Raw genomic sequence first — 17095 nt, forward strand, 5'->3', positions numbered from 1 at the left:
ATGTAGAGGCTACTGGCCAGTCTTAGGAGAGCAGCAGGGGTGAGGACAGGGGACGGGGCAGGCTGGCCAGTGGAGAGCAGGTGAGCCCCAAGGGTGCCAGGAACTGTGGTAGACCTTTCTGCATGGGCGGCCCTGCTTCCTTCCCCCTGTGCTGGCCTTTGCTTGGCCTCCACACCTCCTGGCCTTCAGACTAGCTCACTGCACGGTGTGTGCTTAAAGACAAACTTAAGGTTTTTCGTGTTTATACCCACACTTCATTCTTTATTTTATTTACTTGTATTTTATTTGTGGTTCTCAGAATGAACCCCAGGGCCTTCTCCATGCGAGACAAGCATCAGACCTTGGTTTTGCTTTTAAACTTCGTTCACTTACCAATTCATCTATACAATAATTACAACGACTCGCTAGAAAGGCGCCTGAAAGGCTGTCATACCAGGCTAGCTCGGGCTTTTGTGTTTAGATTCCACAGGCTGCAGACTCTGCCAGACTAGGTGAAACTTTGCTAGGTGCTCGGCTAGCCTTGGCCGCCTAGGCAACTCGGGGTGGGGGTGGGGGTGGGGGTGGAGCCGAGAGAGGGGGTGGGACTAGTGGGGGCGGGGCTAACGGGCAGCTAGCGTCCCCTCTGCTCGGGTCCCCGCAACTCCGAGCCAAGCAGACTTGCAAGAGGAGTTGGGGAGTGGAGGGACTGCACACCTGCGGCCGCTGGAGCGTGAGCACAACCCTAACCGTAAGCTCCGGGGACAGCGGCGGCACCCCAGCCTGAGAGTTGCCAGGGCTCCGCGTAGCTCCTGCAGTTAAATGCGATTCCCCCTATCCCAAGGCTGATCCCCGGGCGTGCAGTCGGCCTGCCTCCTAGTCCTGCATCCGACGCCCCCCTCTCCTCTCCCTGGGCAGTCTGGGTGCGCTTCCGAAGCCAGGGGTGGGTGCTGGGGCTGATCCTTGGCTCCCTCTCGACAGGTGCAGGTTTGTCCCTTCGGCTCCCAGCTCGCGGCTTGCCCGGGCACCTGCCCCGGCCCTGGTGGCGAGGGCGCTAGCGCTGCAGGGACTCTTCATTTTAACTTCTCCACTCGGTACCTCCCGCTGTTTAAACTTTAGGCGGTCAAGGCCAGGGTCGCCCTGCCAGCGCTGGGTGGGTGGGATCGGGCGGGAGGAGGAGGAGGCATCCGGTGCGTGCGCGTGCACGTCACCCTAGGACTAGGTCTAGGACCGCGCCTTTGCCAGCATTCTGCCGCCGCTGGTGGCCAGGACTGTTGAGTTAGACTTTGGGGGGGGGGTGGGAGTGTGTTTTGCTTGCTTCTCTGCCTCTGAATTCGGCGTGGTCGTTGTTTTTTTTTGTTTTTTAAAGCCTCAGTGCCCCAGAGACTAATATTGCTAGTGTAACCGTGGCTTCCTTCCTCAAGTGGAGCCTTTCACTGGCTGTGCCTAGTCTGACGTAGCAGAGGACTAAAGGAAAACAAAACAAAACAGAAAAAAAAAAAAAAAATCCATGGGCGTGTTCAGCAAACAGTTTCCATTCCCAAATACCCACACGAGGAGGGCCACGTGATGACTTCCTGTGTCCCTGAAGAAGTGTCTCCAATGGGGCTGTGCTTAGGGAACCGGATTGGCTGTTCAGATACTGCCCTACACCCTGGGGATGGCAGGGGATGTGTTTTCGTGGGACATGCTTTTTAGGACAGACACCAAGCAAAATTCAAGGACCAGCACCATAAAATAAACGAGTACGTATTTGTAAAACTTACGGTTTATTAGAAGGTGATGTGTGCTGTGGAAAATAGACAGCCTTCACAAGAGGAAAAGGAATGTTGAATGGAAAGTGAAGAAGGCCTCACAGAGGCAGCATTTTAACACTCCTGAAGAGTTAGGGAGCCGCTTTGTGTCCAGCTGCACTGGGGTGAGGAAAGAGCCCGCAAAGGGTCCTGAGGCAGGAGTGAACGCCTTGTGTCCATGGCTTTCATGTCCTTATTTGCAGTCTGAGAGAAGTGAGCAATGTCCGAGAGAGGGCCCCAAGCTGTCTGCTGCCCCCAATTCTAAGAACACAAGATCTTCCCCTAGACTCTCAACTGCTCAGAAGGTCAGCTGTGCGAACTTGAGGACCATCCGTAATCCCCCACGTTGTCCCGTGTGACTGCGCCTGCCTTTTGGTGTGCCTCACACACACTGGCTGCCACAGATGTACTGAGGTGGAAAGTACAAGGTGAGCAGAGGGAAGAACTTTTAGTCAAAGTTAGGAAAGTGTGCACCTCCACCAGACCCCTGGGGTGCCCATTTTCTGCCTAGTGTCCAATTAGTGCACAAGTGGTACCCACAAAAGCCCCTGTTACCACGAGCAGCGTTTCTCCCATCCACAGGGGTGCCCGGCATGCCCAGGCACAGTCCCTACCTACCTGGCACCTACTCCTCCCTGCCCCCCAGTGTTCTGGCCCAGGCTCAATAATGTGAAGGGCAGAAGCTGCCCTAAATTCCGTTCCTTAACTCTTATTCTGAGACCTGAAAGCGTGGGAACACAGCCTGGTTGTAGAGATGGGAGGCAACAGAGGTCAAGGACACATTAGAGACAAGGACACATTAGAGACAAGAGGGCCACTACTCAGTCCCACTGGCCTTCTGGGGTCCCCTGCAGGTGGTCTTCAGGCCAAGCCAGTGATGTGCTGGAGTCTCCAATGGGCTAGCTGATAATGCTGGGAAAAGGCCTCCAAGAGGGAGCCAACCTCTGCTAAGAACCTTCCCCTGCACGGTGGTGCCCAGGGAAGTGGGGGAGACTGGGTCCCCGTCCTGTTACATAATCAGTTGCACAAACTGGTTCAAAGGAGTGTTTGCCCTGCTCCCAGGATTTATCGTGGGGGAAATCACAGTTCCTGCTTTCTCCCCAGAGGACAACTGTTTTCCCTCTCAAAGTAGACTGCATGTTCCTTCCCACCATCACAAGCCTGGAGTGGATCTTCACTCCTGGCCCAGTGCCTGCCTGCCTTCCCTTTGCTGCCAGCCGGTCACCCCCACTTTCCTATGGAGCCAAGCCACAGCAAAGCCACACCCTGTGTACTCTTCCAAAGCCTGGGGAGCTCACTTTAGGGGGACAGTGTTGTTCCAGCTGTGTTATTAAAAAGGCTTTACAGGTTAGGGATTTAGCTCAGTGGTAGAGCACTTGCCTAGCAAGCACAAGGCCCTGGGTTCAATCCTCAGCTCCAAAAAAAAAAAAAAAAAAGGCTGGAGAGATGGCTCAGAGATAAGAAGCACTGGCTGTTCTTTCTGAGGTCCTGAGTTCAAATCCCAGCAACCACATGGTGGCTTACAACCATCTGTAATGAGATCAGCAGGTGCCCTCTTCTGGCCTGCAGGCATACATGCAGGCAGAACACTGTATATGTAATAAATACATCTTTTAAAAAAAAAAAAAAAAAAAGGGTTTTACAGAAAATTCTCTAGTTTGACCAACCAACAACCAAGAAGCCTTGCTGCTGAGTAAGAAGAAGGAGTCTGCTGCCTTTAGCATTTGAGAGGCTGGTGAGCAGTGGCACAATGTGGATGTCTCTTTGGCGCTGACTGGTTAGATTATCGGGAGCAAACATCCTCTCTGAACTTTAAGTGCTCTTTCAAACCGGGGGGAACCCCCTCTACTTCTTAGGTTAGAGTAGTACATGAGGTGATGATGGGAGAGTCCGGCTGTCAGCAGCAGCGACGACACAGCTCAGCACTGTGGCTGTGCAGCCTGAGGCTTTCCCTGTAAAACCTCCCGCCAGGAGCAGCCAGGATCTTGACCTCGGGTGCTCAGGGGTTAGCCAGTAGGAAGCAGAGTTGGAGTTTATGAAGAAAAAGATTTCAATATAGACCTAAAGGGGGAGAGAGAATATGACTGACTTGAGAAAAGGTCACTTGTGTGACTTTCTCTGGAAACAGGTGAACAAGTGTCCATTCATCTCAGATAGGTGCCAGTGACGAACCAAAGAAACGATTCCACAGAAGAACAGTTTGATGGTCAATGACTTGATTAGCCTTACAGGAACGTTGATAAGGGGCTCTTTACAGCAGCGTGGGTGACTCAAAGATAGTTTGCATCACTGATACGTCCCATCCCGTCATGCATGACAGCTCCTCAAAAGCTCATCATAACTGCAGGTAAATTGCAGTCACCTTACCTCCTGCATATTCTAGTAGCCCTGCCCTAGCCCAGCCTAAGACCACACATAGCTGGGAGCAAGAGTGATGGTGGATGGGGAAACTCCTTCCAGGGTGTATGAAGAGTGCCATTACCCTAGGCCTAGCTCTCACTGCCTTCTTCCTCGTCACAAAGGGGCCAGGGTATCTCTCCTCCTTGTTGGTGATAGGATGGCTGTGCCATGCCTAGAGGAAGCTGCCATAGTAAATGGTGGTGCCCATCTCATAGTAAACAGTGGTGCCCATCTCATAGTAAACGGTGGTGCCCATCTCATAGTAAACAGTGGTGCCCATCTCATAGTAAACGGTGGTGCCCATCTCATAGTAAACGGTGGTGCCCATCTCATAGTAAACGGTGGTGCCCATCTCATAGTAAACGGTGGTGCCCATCTCATAGTAAACAGTGGTGCCCATCTCATAGTAAACGGTGGTGCCCATCTGTGCGTGAGTACCCTTTCAAGAGACAGATCCTACCTAGTTTCTTTGGTGGCTTTTGAAGTCTTCCTGTTCAAAGGTATGTTTTAGCATATCTATTTTTATCTAATTTTTATTTAACAACTGAGATTACAAAGTGGTTTATGAGGTTCATTGTACACCTGTTTGTTGGTAAGAAAGGGGTATTGGTTTTTTTTTTTTTTTAAGCAGGTCAAAAAAGGTCAAAGTAATTCTTACGGTATGTCACAAGGAAGTGGGAGACGGATTTTGACTGTTAAGCATGGTTCAGTCTTATTTGTGAGGTTTTTCTCAAAGGATTATAGTCCCTCACAGGCAGTTTGAAAATTCTTTGCAAGAGACTTAACCAGATCCCAGGGATGAGGGGCTTCTTTATCTCTTCATATTCTCTTTGTTCTCTGTCTTTCTATCATCTCAAAGTACTACCTCAGTGTCACAGTCCAGGTTCTCTCTGAACTCCCTCTAGACTGCGGGTGAACATTGCTGCCAGGGACACACCTGGCTACCTTTCACGTGGCTTCAGTTTGCACTATGACCTGGAAAGGCTATGGGATACCACAGCAGTGGGCAGGAGGTCCCAGTGCCTCCACGGGGCATCAGAGAGCCACAGGTGAAGTGCAGCCTGTATAAAGAGGACATGGCAGCTCCAGGGTACGGCTGAGCAGAAGGTTTGTATTGTAGATGTGAGGGAGAGTACAGCCAGAGGCATCCTGAAGAGCCCAGAGCAGAGAGAAATGAAGTGAACATGGCCAGCAGACTGGACTTGGCCATGAGAGAAGAGAAAGAGGGTGAGTAAGAAAGGAAGATAAAGAGAACCAAGAGAGTGGGAGACTGAGTGTGAGACGGAGAGGAGAGGAGAGGAGAGGAGAGGGAGAGGAGAGGAGAGGGAGAGGAAGAGGAGAGAGGGAGAGAGACAGAGAGACAGAGAGACAGAGAGGGACATATTGGAAATAGCAGGGTTGTAAAGACAATGAGTAGCTGTGGAGAGGGAAGCCCCTGAGCTGGAGACATTTAGTGTAGGGGAGGGGTGAGAAGAGCCAGGATGCCAGCAAGGTCTCTGAAATATTTAACAGGTACTGGTGACACTGTGGGAGCCTAGCGACCAGAGTGGGCTTTGGTATGCTAACAGGCATCACAGAGAGCTGTTCATCCCTTCTTCCAAAGGAAAGGGCTCCTTTGGTAGAGGGGAACAGGCTTCACAAGTTCCTGAGGAATGCTGGTGTTTATCTAACCCCCAGAATTTGTCTTCTGGCCACCCTACCCAGAACTTGGCGCTCCTGTAGAAGGAGTGACCATGATGGTTTTGAAGACTGACTTTTAGGTAGTACCAGAAATAAGTTAGCTCCAGAACCAAGCCCCAACTCTTTCCTGGCAGACAGGGTTGGCTTCTGAAGTAGAAGTCCCATGCTACCATCCCATGCTGAAGCCCTGGTGAGAGATTTAGAAATATATTTATACCCTCCTTGACCTATCAGCTGGGCAACCAGATGGCCAGCTCATTTGGGTTTTGTCTTGATTTTTTCCTTTACTCAAGTGGACTTACACCAAAAGAACAGGCTCAGGGACAAAGAACTCTACCAGGCCCCAAATGAGTGGATTCTTTCCTCTTTGAAAAATGGGAGTCTCTTTAAGATTCATATTTTCTTTAGACTTGAAATTAAAACTCCTCTCTAGAGCAGAGAGCAGAGGCAGCCTGGGTTCCCTTGGCCCTGGGAAAAGACAAATAAGTCTGTCTCACTGTCAGGTCCAAAGGAAGCTCCATTTCCCCAAATTCTGGGGGTTAGACAAACGCCAGCATTCCTGGGGACCTTGGGAAGCCTGTTCCCCTCTACCAAAGGAGCCCTTCCTTATCACTGGCAGAATGGACAAATGGCTGTCTGTGGTGCCTATTAGCATACCAAAGCCCACTCTGGTCTCCAGGCTCCCCCAGTATCACCAGTACCCAGCTCTTCTCACCTCCTCCACTACCATAAATGTCTGCAGCTCGTGGGTTGCCCACACTCCGGCTGTTCATTCTCCTTATAACCCTGCTATTTTGGCTACGTGTATTCTTGGTCTCTTTGTCTTCATCTCTCACTCCCTCACACCCCACCCCCCACCCTCTCTCTCTCTCTCTCTCTCTCTCTCTCTCTCTCTCTCTCTCTCTCTCTCTCTTCCTCCTCCTCCTCCTCCCCCTGCTTCTCTCATGGCCAGGTCCAGTCTGCTGGCCATGTTCAGCCTACTACTTTCTCTCTCTCCTCTGGACCTTCCAGATGCCTCTGGCTGTTCTCTCCCTCACATCTACAATAAAAGCTTCCCCTTAAGCATGTCATGGAGCAGTCATGTCATCCGTTGATATGCTCACTGGTGAATTTACCTGTTGTACCTTTGTTTCACGGCTTTCTGTAAGTTGTAAGATGACACTGTGTGGAGGAGACGCCTCCCATGTCTAAGTTGTAAACAAATCCACTTTCCTTACATGGTTTGTTTCTTAAATCTTTTTAAAATATAAGGAAGTCAGGCCCCGGGTTTCTGGACCTAAGTGCCTGGGAACGGCAGGGCAGTTTAGGGGAGCTGGTCTCCCCTGCCCACTTAGAATGGTATGCTTCCCCTCTTGCGGCTTGCCTGTCTCCGGCAGACGGGCTGCCCAACCAGCTTGTCCCTCAGAATCACCCAGAGTGCAGTGCTGGCAGGCTGGCTGGGCCTCAGGGGCCCTGCAGGAAGTTCACGCTGCACCCGAGCAGTCAGGAGGGTGGACTGGATTGCTCAGAAGGCCCAGACTCCCAGCAGTTCTGTTGCCTGCTAGTGAGGAAGCTTCCAGACCATGAGGTTACAATCACTGAGGAAAAGCTGGGTGGGGTGGGGTGGGGTGGGTTGGGGTGGAAGGCAATAGTATGCTGCTGGATGGTCCACTCCTGCTACCCCAACATGGGCAACTGCCATGCTAGCTCACAGCAGGCATGAGTTAAACCTCCTCCTTAAAGCAGGTGAGATGTGTTCCTCCAGACATTGAGGCCAGTGGAAACAGTGACAGCTCCGATTTTAGTTGGCAGGGCTGGAGCTGGAAGAAGGCTCTGGTGAAACTCCCAAGCTTGGGCACACCAGGCTGACAATGCCCTCATTAATAAGACTGTAAAGGCTGTGTGGCTGCATTGGGGGAATAAGTGAAAACAGCTGGGCTGCAGCTTAGTGACAGAGCGTGTGTCTACATGAGTGAGGTCCTGGATCCACCCCAGCACTGGGAAACGTTGTTGTTGCTGTTGTTGTTGTTGTTGTTGTTGTTTTTAGTTTTCTCTGTGTAGCTCTGGCTGTCCTGGAACACTCTCTCTGTAGTCTAGGCTGGCTTTGAACTCAGAGATCCGCCTGCCAAAAAAAAAAAAATTTAATGGAGTATGTTTGTTTGAGAATGTATAAAATGGAGTCAAGGTCATAGTTAATGAGATCTCAGAGACATCTGTAATGAAACCTTTGCCTGAGACTAAACAAAATAATAATTCCTAACTAATTAACTGGTTAATTTTTCCAGCCTCCTTAGGTTTAAAGCTTATATACACACAGGGTTGAACCAATAAACTTAAGTGGCTTTTCCACACTGGAAGTATCCACCCCCTCTCTAAAGGCAAGCAGGGCCTGCCCACCCACGCGTGTGCTCCCTCCCTAGCCAGCTCCTCTGTGGCGGTGGTCAGACTGAGGCCTGGACAAGGGTGGTCCTTGTCCTTGGTTACAGGGGCAGCACTGGGGGCCTGGCCTCCAGCCGGGCTGGTCCTGGGCCCTGCTGGATTCAGCAGAGCACACTTCCAGATCGTGAATTTCCTGACCATCTCTGCTGTCCCCTTCTTTCTCTCTTCTGTGTTGCCTCCAGAAACACTCTAACCTCTCTTGCTGGTTGACTCCGACTGCTTTCCTGAGCTCAGCTCCAAGGCTGCGCTCTGAGAGAAACAAGGCTGTAGGCCCAAAATGGAGCATGCACCACCGCCAAACCACCAAAGCACAGAGACTGCGGCCCTGAGGGGGAAGAGATGGCCATTAGCCATCTGTATGGTCTGAGGAGGCCCCTGCTTGTCAATCATTGCACCCTCCCTTGTGTGGCGGGCTGACTAGAATGTAGGAGGGACCAAATGTCCCCCTTTGTCTCCCCAGGAAGGGAGATGGGGTTGCAGGGCTGGTCGGGCCTAGGGCCAAGAGAGGGCCACACCTCACTCTCCCTTTGGCCCGAGGACATCTGAGGGTAGCAGATGCATGATTTTCCCTTATCTCCTCAGCCCCCACAGTTCCCAAGCCAAAGTGTGGATACCCCCAGGAGGAGCTTCCAGGAGTCCAAGTGACCACCAGGGAATCTCGCACAGCCTCTTGGAAGGAGCACTACTCATGTCCAGGCAGACCCAGGGCCGCTGCTAACACTGGCAAGGCTAGGCACTTTGTTGGCCTGTGTTCTGGAAAATTCCCAAGCATCCAGACCTGTAATTTACCTTGCAAAGACCAGATCTGCTGAGTCACAATTAGCTGGTACTGGAGGGTGATTTTAGGGAGCATGTCCGGGTGGGCACTTGCTGGGTTAAAGAGGGCAGACAACAGTTGGCCCAAACGCTGAGACTTGCAGTGAGTACCCTTGAACACCAACACTGCTCTCTAGTCTTTCTCCTGCTTTGAATGATCCGCAATCTTTCAGCCCTCCAGACCAGACTGAGAAAAGAGCTGTATGCTGTTGCTTAAGGAGAATTTAAAACCCTTTTCATTCAAAACTTCTACTGTCCACATTATCCAGGGAACCTTAAATTTCATTCAGTCAGTGTTGAACAATCATCCAGTAAGTGCCAGGGTCTGAGTTCAGAAGGGAAGCGGAGAAGCTTGCTCACAGGGAGAGGCGCACGCCACGGTATGATGGCTAAGCACACACAGAGGTGAAAGAGGCAGTAAGCAGCCCCCCAGAGCCCGGGAAAAGCAGAGATTGATGAGCACAAGAACTAAACAAAGATGGTTGGAGTGTGTGGCTCCAGTGCAGGCGACAGGGGTGGTGGGTCATCTGACCACACAGGCCCTGAAGGTCCCATTAAGCAGTTTTGCTTTGTCTTGGAGCCATAGGAAGTTCCTTAATGCTGTGTGTGTGTGTGTGTGTGTGTGTGTGTGTGTGTGTGTAAGAGAAAGAGACAGACAGACAGACAGACACATAGAGACAGAGAGAATGAGTGAGTTGCATAAGAGACATATGGTAGATAGAGGGGGAGAAGGGGGGAGGTCAGTCGGAGGGGCTTGCAGCCATCCTGGGGTAGCCTGCAGATGCCCGGGCTGGGTGTATGGCAGAGATCGACTTGACAGTTATGCTTTGAGAGGAAAGTTATGGAACTTAAGAGATACATCGGTAGAATAAGGAAGAGTGGCCAGGGAATCTGTGTTTTGGAACCTGACAGTGGCCGGTGTGGAAACCCCAGAAGAAGATAAAACTCGGGGCACGGGATAACAGTTCAGTGCCACATGTGTTGGAGATGGGGGAACATCCAAGAAGATGAGCTGCTGGGCAGGTATAATGGTATGAGACTCACAGGAAGTCTAGAATAAACACACATGTCTCAGTCATCTACAGAGGTAGCTGTGGGGTCACATCCTGTAAATGATGCCCCCTTTTACACCAGTTCCCCGTGGCCTCTTTCCCGTCTCCCTGCCCCACCTTTACCCTATCTCCACCTTGCCAACTTTGTCTACGTGGGTTTACATTTGCACTAGGCTGCTGGCCACCAGATTGGTGCACATAGGTTTCCAAACAGAAGGAAGCCACACAGCAGTGCCCCAGTAACCTGTCATACCTGCTTAAGTGTGTTGTACAAGACTCGGGTGCTAGGAAGCACCTGACACCTGACACTGTTGAAATAGATTCTCAGATAGAGCTTTTTGTGATTTAAAAATGGCAAATTAAAATTTACATTTACTAGATAGCATGCGTGTTTGTTTAAAAATTATTTGAATGGCACAAAAGCTAATAAGTACGGTGTTTCATCTGTGGTACTGACGGTGGGATGCATCATATATGCTGGACAAGCTCTCTGCCACCAAGGTGAGGTACATACCAGCACCTGACATTGAACTGTGTATAACCTTAATTATTTTTATGAGGACTTGATAGCTCACCAGATTTCCAATAAATGACCACTCCTCCAGTACTATGCTGTTGTTTTTTAATTTTATGCACCTGGGTGTTTTGCCTGCATGTATGTCTGTAAGCCTCATGTGTACAACTCAGGCAGATGCCAGGTCCCCTGGAACCAAAGTTACAGGTGGATCTGAGTGCTGGGAACCGAGTCCCAACCATCTGAAAGAAGAGCTGATGCTATTAACAGCTGAGCCATCTCCCCAGTCCCTCCGTTACAATGTTGTAACATATGTATCCAGCTCTCGTTATTTTGTTATTTGTTGAAACACATCTTCTGCCAGTAGGTGGTGGGGCACGCTTTAATCCCAGCAGCTAGAGGCAGTTGGATCTCTGTGAGCACAAGGCCAGCCTAGTCTACAAAGCCAGTTCCAGAACAGCCAGGGCTGTTTCACAAAGAAACCCTTTCTTAAAAAACCAAAAACAAAAACAAACCAACCAAAAAAAAAAAAAAAAAAAAAACACAAACACCCCATATCTTCTAGACAACTAATCATTTCCTTGGGAAGAATACCGTGGCTCCAAGGGGGAAAAAATACGGTTTCCTTTGACTTTTGCAGCACTGGCCATCAAACACATCTCCTCACATGTGCCAGGGAATTCTGCACGGAGCCACACCCATATCCTGCTTTCTTTTAGAAAGGCTTCCTCTCCAACTCTAGTTCTCAGGGCACCGTGCTTTTCTCGTTGGAATATTGGGTTACAAGGCAAATAAAAAGCCTGCTGAAAGGATGAAACTTCCGTGCCGGATGAATTAACCTCCAGTTTCAGGGGCCAGCATGATGGAAAGGAATCTGGGGATTGCTTTTTTTTGTTTTGTTGCCCAGTCTTTCCCGAGATCCCTGAAACCGTGGTGTTTTGAAGAGGTTCGAATGTTCTCTACTGCAGGCCCATGAACAGTGGGTTTGCCTGTACTGTTATTAGCAAATGCCTCAAACCCAACCTGCAGAAGGGTAATGCAAGCCGCTACTTGGGGCTAGTCAGAGATTCCAGTATTTGTGTGCCTTTATTATCTGCTATTAAGTAACACATAGCAGTTAGTCAGGGGTGAACTGAGACATTGCAGCCAGTCCTGCTTTGTAGTCTGAGGCCCAGAGACTCCAAGGCACTTGAGCAAAGTATACCACTGTTTTATATAATTGTCTTCATTAGGGTTTCTGTTACTGTGAAGAGACACCAAGACACTGCAACTCTTATAAAGGAAAACATTAAACATTGGGACTGGCTTACAGTTCAGAGGTTTAGTCCCTATGGTCATGGCAGGAAGCATGGTGGCATGCAGGCAGACATGGTGCTGGAGAAGGAGCTGAGGGTTCTGCATCTTGGCCATAGGCAGCAGAAGCAACTATGTGTCACACTGAGGGTAGCCTGAACAAAGGAGACCTCAAAGCCCACCCCCATAGTGACACATTTCCTCCAACAAAGCCACACCTCCTAATAGTGCCACTCCCTATGGGGGCCATTTTCTTTCAAACTACCTCAATAATGAATAAATAATACTAATATTCTTGTTACCTGGATTAGAATGTAAGAGATAGAGTCTTTAAATTACTCTTTAGATCTGTTGGATCGCACATGCGCACGTGCACACACACACCACTCTACTCTTGAGCTTTTTGAAGGACAATACTTCCCAAGACACCCCACTACATGAAAGCCTTAAGTCAAAGGCACTCCTGAAACCTGTAATGTACCTCCCATTCCTGGACACCCTTGCTCATGATAAAGCCGGGCGTATAATTAAGCCCAATGAGAGGCTGACAGTGACTAATAATTCAATGGCACATTGACGGCACTGTACTGTGGAACATTCCAGCTCCACTACAACCAAGCTTTGGGACCATTACTAAGTAAAACAGGCCACTTGAATCATCTCTGTGATAACTGTGGGTGCTCCTGTGTAACTAATGGACACCTAGTGTATACATCATGGATACGTTGAAAAAAGAACAATTTACAGCATGGGTGGGCTGGAACAGAACAGTGGGAGATGTCACCACTTCTGATCACAGCTTTTGGGTTTTGTTGTTTGTTTTGGGTCTTTGTGGGAGAAGGGAATGTGAAGAGGTAGGAGAACAGCTTTTCAGAGTCAGTTCTTTCCATCAAGATAAAACTTAGGCCATCAGGTTTAGCGCCAAGTGCCTTGATTCATGGAGCCATCTTGCCAGCCCAACACACAGGTTTTTTTGTTTGGTTGGTTGGTTGGTTTTGGTTTTTTTGCTTTTGTTTTTGGTTTTTTTTTTAGCTGAGGATCGAACCCAGGGCCTTACGCTTGCTAGGCAAGCGCTCTACCACTGAGCTAAATCCCCAACCCCCAGCACACAGTTTTAAACTAAGAATTGTTTCTAAAATTCCTGTCTACATTTTTAGGCTGCAGTCACCCATGGATAAACAAATCCCTGTTGAGGGGCGATGACCAAGGAGACCGGGCTGAGTCATCCTAATGCCCTTTCGCCTGGATTCCGTTGTTTTAGATGGAGCTCCAGCACCGGGTCTCCCGGACACTATCACCGTGGTTCTGTTTGCTGTCTGAAGTCCAAGTCACAGCTGCTCTGTCTACACAGGGGTCATGGGGGCTGTGCAGGTGTAAAAAGGCCAGGTGGCTAGGGACTCACACTCAGCCACCCTCACCTGTCCCACAGCCGTGACCATGGAGGAGTCAAGGGGCCTGCACTGAGCCCCCGGTAAAACAGCAGAGGACACTGGGATGATTCTGTCCAGAAAAGGAAAAGGCAGGCACTTTTGTCACCAAGAAAGGCAACAGAGGAGGCTTTGGCCTTTCAGGCAGTCAGGAGGTAGTGGGGCTGAGTGTCAAGTTCTCTGGGCAGGACAGTCCTCTTTCCTGCTGACTCTTCCAGCTCTCCTGAATACATCATACAAAATTGATCTTCTCTCGGTGGTTCTGGGGCAACAGGAGAGGACTTTCTGGTAAGGACAGAGAGTCTCTGCAAATGGAAGGGGGGAACAAGGCCATGCATAGTCTCTGTCTGAATTCAGAGGGACCTCACTTCAGGCATCTCTAACCTGTTTTAATTTAAGTAGATCTCAGCACTTGACTCATCAGGGATCTAGGGACAAGGGCTGAAGGAGTCTCAGGTCGGAGAGACATGAGCTTGGTCTGGAGATGGAATGGTGGGATGCACACCAACAGAGAGAGAGAGAGAGAGAGAGAGAGAGAGAGAGAGAAACACACGCTGAGATACAAGTGCACAGAAACACACACACACACACACACACACACACACACACACACACACACACACCATCCTCTCACTAGGATAGGTAAAGCTTACTCTCTGGTACCCAGACTCTCAGGAAACATTCTCATAGAGACTTTGAGTCACACAGACCTTTACAGCCCAAAGAGGGGGATGGGTGGAAACTGGAGTCTCTATCCACGGTGCATGTCTTCCATGCGTGGCTGTGCTGGGGTCTCAGCGTCCCAGTGACTTCGGCTGGTGGAAGCTAGGATGCCTATCTTGATGGAGGCTAGGTTGCCTCTTTTGGTAGAGGCTAGGTTGCCTCTCTTGAGATCTCTGGCAGTATGGATGTGGGGTGATGAGCTCTCTGGTCAGGGAGGGGCAGCCATGGAGGAGGCTATACCCATGTGGCACTAGTTCCTGGTGATGGTGTGAAGGGAGAAGCAGTGGTGGCTTGGAGACTGGAAGTGGGGCTGGGGAGATCAGTGGGGTCACTGCCAGACAGAAACAGTTTCCATATGAGATTCCTTCCCCATCAGGGAACAAGTGCCCCTACATCAGCCACTTCTCTGTGGAAGCCACACAGGTATCTCTGGAAATGGCACCTTGTGGCCCAGTTCTCAGCTCTCAGCAGGAATAAACCTGGGGCCTCAGCGAACACTGATGGAGACCTGACTGTCTGAAATTAGCAGATGGAGTGCACACGGGTATTTTTCTGAAGGCTACCCCTGCCTTGGGATTCCATTCCTATTCTGTCACCCAGACCAGTCCTGGCTATAGTGTGTCCAGTGAAACCTCCTGTGCCCTTGCCCCAAGGATAGGTTGATGTTCATGCCAAGCTGGGCACTGCCTAGGAAGATGGAAGCTGAGAAGCCAGGCCACAATGCTGGGCTGGGATCTTTCTGTATTGGTGAGCAAATACTAGGTTCTTTTTTCTTCATCCCAAGAGAGAAGACAAAAGGCTTGGACTCATAGGTGTTCAAGTACAGCTTGGATTTTCTGAAATGTAATAGTGCATGCCCACAGAAACCGGAGATGTGGTTACCGAGGGCCCGGGATGGCTTGGGGACTAGGGGACTGACGGGTTCAGGGTGTAAGGTTTCTCTTTGTTGGGATGACAATATCTTAACATCAACTGTGCAGATGCCTGCCTGCACATGCCCACAAATACACTGCAAACAGTTGGGCTGTACAATTGAAATAGGCACACTGTAGCGTATATCCATCCTATTTCAATAAAACCCTTGAAAATACATGAGATGCCATGTGTAGCCAAAGGTGGGCTTCCCAACATTGCCCCCCTCAGCTGTGTGCAGTGTCTCAGGACCTCTGTCCTCTCACTTCCCTTTGTGCCCCATGAAGAACCCTCCTCCCAGGACCCACACAGAACACATCGGGGTGCAGAGAGAGCCTTCTGAGCAGCCTTGGGAGCAGAGGCCCAGCCTCCACCCAGCACTATGCTGAAACCACCATACACCCTTCCTAGGGAGGGGGGCAGGTCTCACTGCTTACTAGAGTTATGAGTAAGTTTGTCTAACATTTATACGTTTTTATATGTCTTCAGCACTGTTGGCTTGAATAAGAAAATTACTGGACAGACATGATGAGCCATTCCTGTAATCCTGGGAACTAGGAAGCCCGAGGCAAGAGGATGGCTGGGGTTCATGGCCAGCCTAGATACCATAGCCAAACTCCATCTCAAACATCACTAAAACCAAACAAGAACCAGTGTTTCTCCAATTACTAGTATTAATTTAGGAATAGCAGAAAAAGGCAATGAGAACACACAGTTAAGGGCTGTAGAGACGGCGCAGCCATTAAAGACCAGGCTCACAGATACAAGAGAATACACAGGTCATAGGTCATAGTAAATTATGCTCATATTAGAAAAGATTGAAACAAAGGGAGGTTTTTTGTTTTTTGTTTTCCAGAGCTGAGGACCGAACCCAGGGCCTTGCGCTTGCTAGGCAAGCGCTCGACCACTGAGCTAAATCCCCAACCCCACAAATGGAGTTTTTTAAAGGCAAAAATAAGGAATGTGGATCTGGCCATTCAACAGCAGTAGAGCTCTTGCCTATTATTCTTGAGACCGGGGATTATGTCCCCCAGTGACAAAATGTTGATGATAATAATAATAACAACAACAGACAAATTAAAACAAAGATGCACGACATCAGTTACTTTGAAACAGTAACTTTGGCCACTGTGCCTAACGAGGAGAGTGGCTTCATAAGGAGGTGGAAGATATTGGCTAAACTGTTGTCCTTGCAGAAGAACTTCTGTGGGGCCGTGGCGGCCACCGTGCAAGCTTAGGATATGACTGTCTTTTCCACAGCCACCATTAGTCATGTAGAAGACTTTTCTCGTATGCTTTTTTTTATTTTTATTTTTATTTTTTATTTTTGTGGGGATGACACAAGAAGCCCCATTTCACCCTGGCGACACTCACTTCTCTCACAGGACAAACATGAATATGGCCGGTGGCGGGTCACACATTAGTTATTTACTGTTTGTTGTGAGAAAACACCTGAGAAGAAGCAACTTACATGGGAGGAAGAATTGGTTCAGGCTGTGTTTAAGGTAGAGTCAATCTCGGCAGGGCAGACATGGCAGAAGCAGGTCCCTGGTCACATTGTGTCCCAGTCAGGGAGCAGAGAGAGATGAGTGTGGCTGTCAGCTCCCTTTCTCCTCCCATTCAGTCTGGGGCTCTAGCACGTGGAAGGGCACCAACCAAGTTCAGGGCGAGTGTTCCCACCTCAGTTCCTGTCTTCCGGAAACACTCTCACACCCGGAGGCTTGTCTCCTAGTATTGAGACAAGCCAACAGCCAAGATTAACATCGCATTCGGGATGCACCGGGGAAGAGCCTTTTGGATAACTAGAGTCTCTGGAGAGCCAGGCACCAGGTTCTGGCCAGGTCGCTCCTCTGCTGATGTTCCCTCTTCGTCTCCCAGGAATCATGTGGCTGGAACTTCTCCTGGCTTCGGTGTTGGGCCTTGTCATCTACTGGTTTGTCTCCCGGGACAAGGAAGAAACCTTACCACTTGAAGATGGCTGGTGGGGCCCAGGGTCAAAGCCCTCAGACAGAGAAGACGAGAGCATCCGACCTTTCAAGGTGGAGACATCGGATGAGGAGATCAAGGTGAGACACCCTTTCCCAGCCTGGG

General features: G+C 49.8%; 1 protein-coding gene across 1 annotated transcript in view; it reads left to right on the forward strand.

Moving 5' to 3' along the window:
- The first annotated feature begins 599 nt into the window (after positions 1–599).
- Positions 600–17095, forward strand: part of LOC118593494 (epoxide hydrolase 1) — a 32233-nt gene continuing 15737 nt past the window's right edge. Inside the window, exons 1-2 of the mRNA XM_036203002.1 lie at positions 600–727; positions 16883–17070. Coding sequence (XP_036058895.1) covers positions 16888–17070 — 183 coding nt within the window. The 5' untranslated portion in view covers positions 600–727; positions 16883–16887. The remainder of the gene's footprint in view (positions 728–16882; positions 17071–17095) is intronic.

The sequence above is a fragment of the Onychomys torridus genome, chromosome 11 (assembly GCF_903995425.1).
Source record: "Onychomys torridus chromosome 11, mOncTor1.1, whole genome shotgun sequence".
In the NCBI taxonomy this organism is placed as follows: domain Eukaryota; kingdom Metazoa; phylum Chordata; class Mammalia; order Rodentia; family Cricetidae; genus Onychomys; species Onychomys torridus.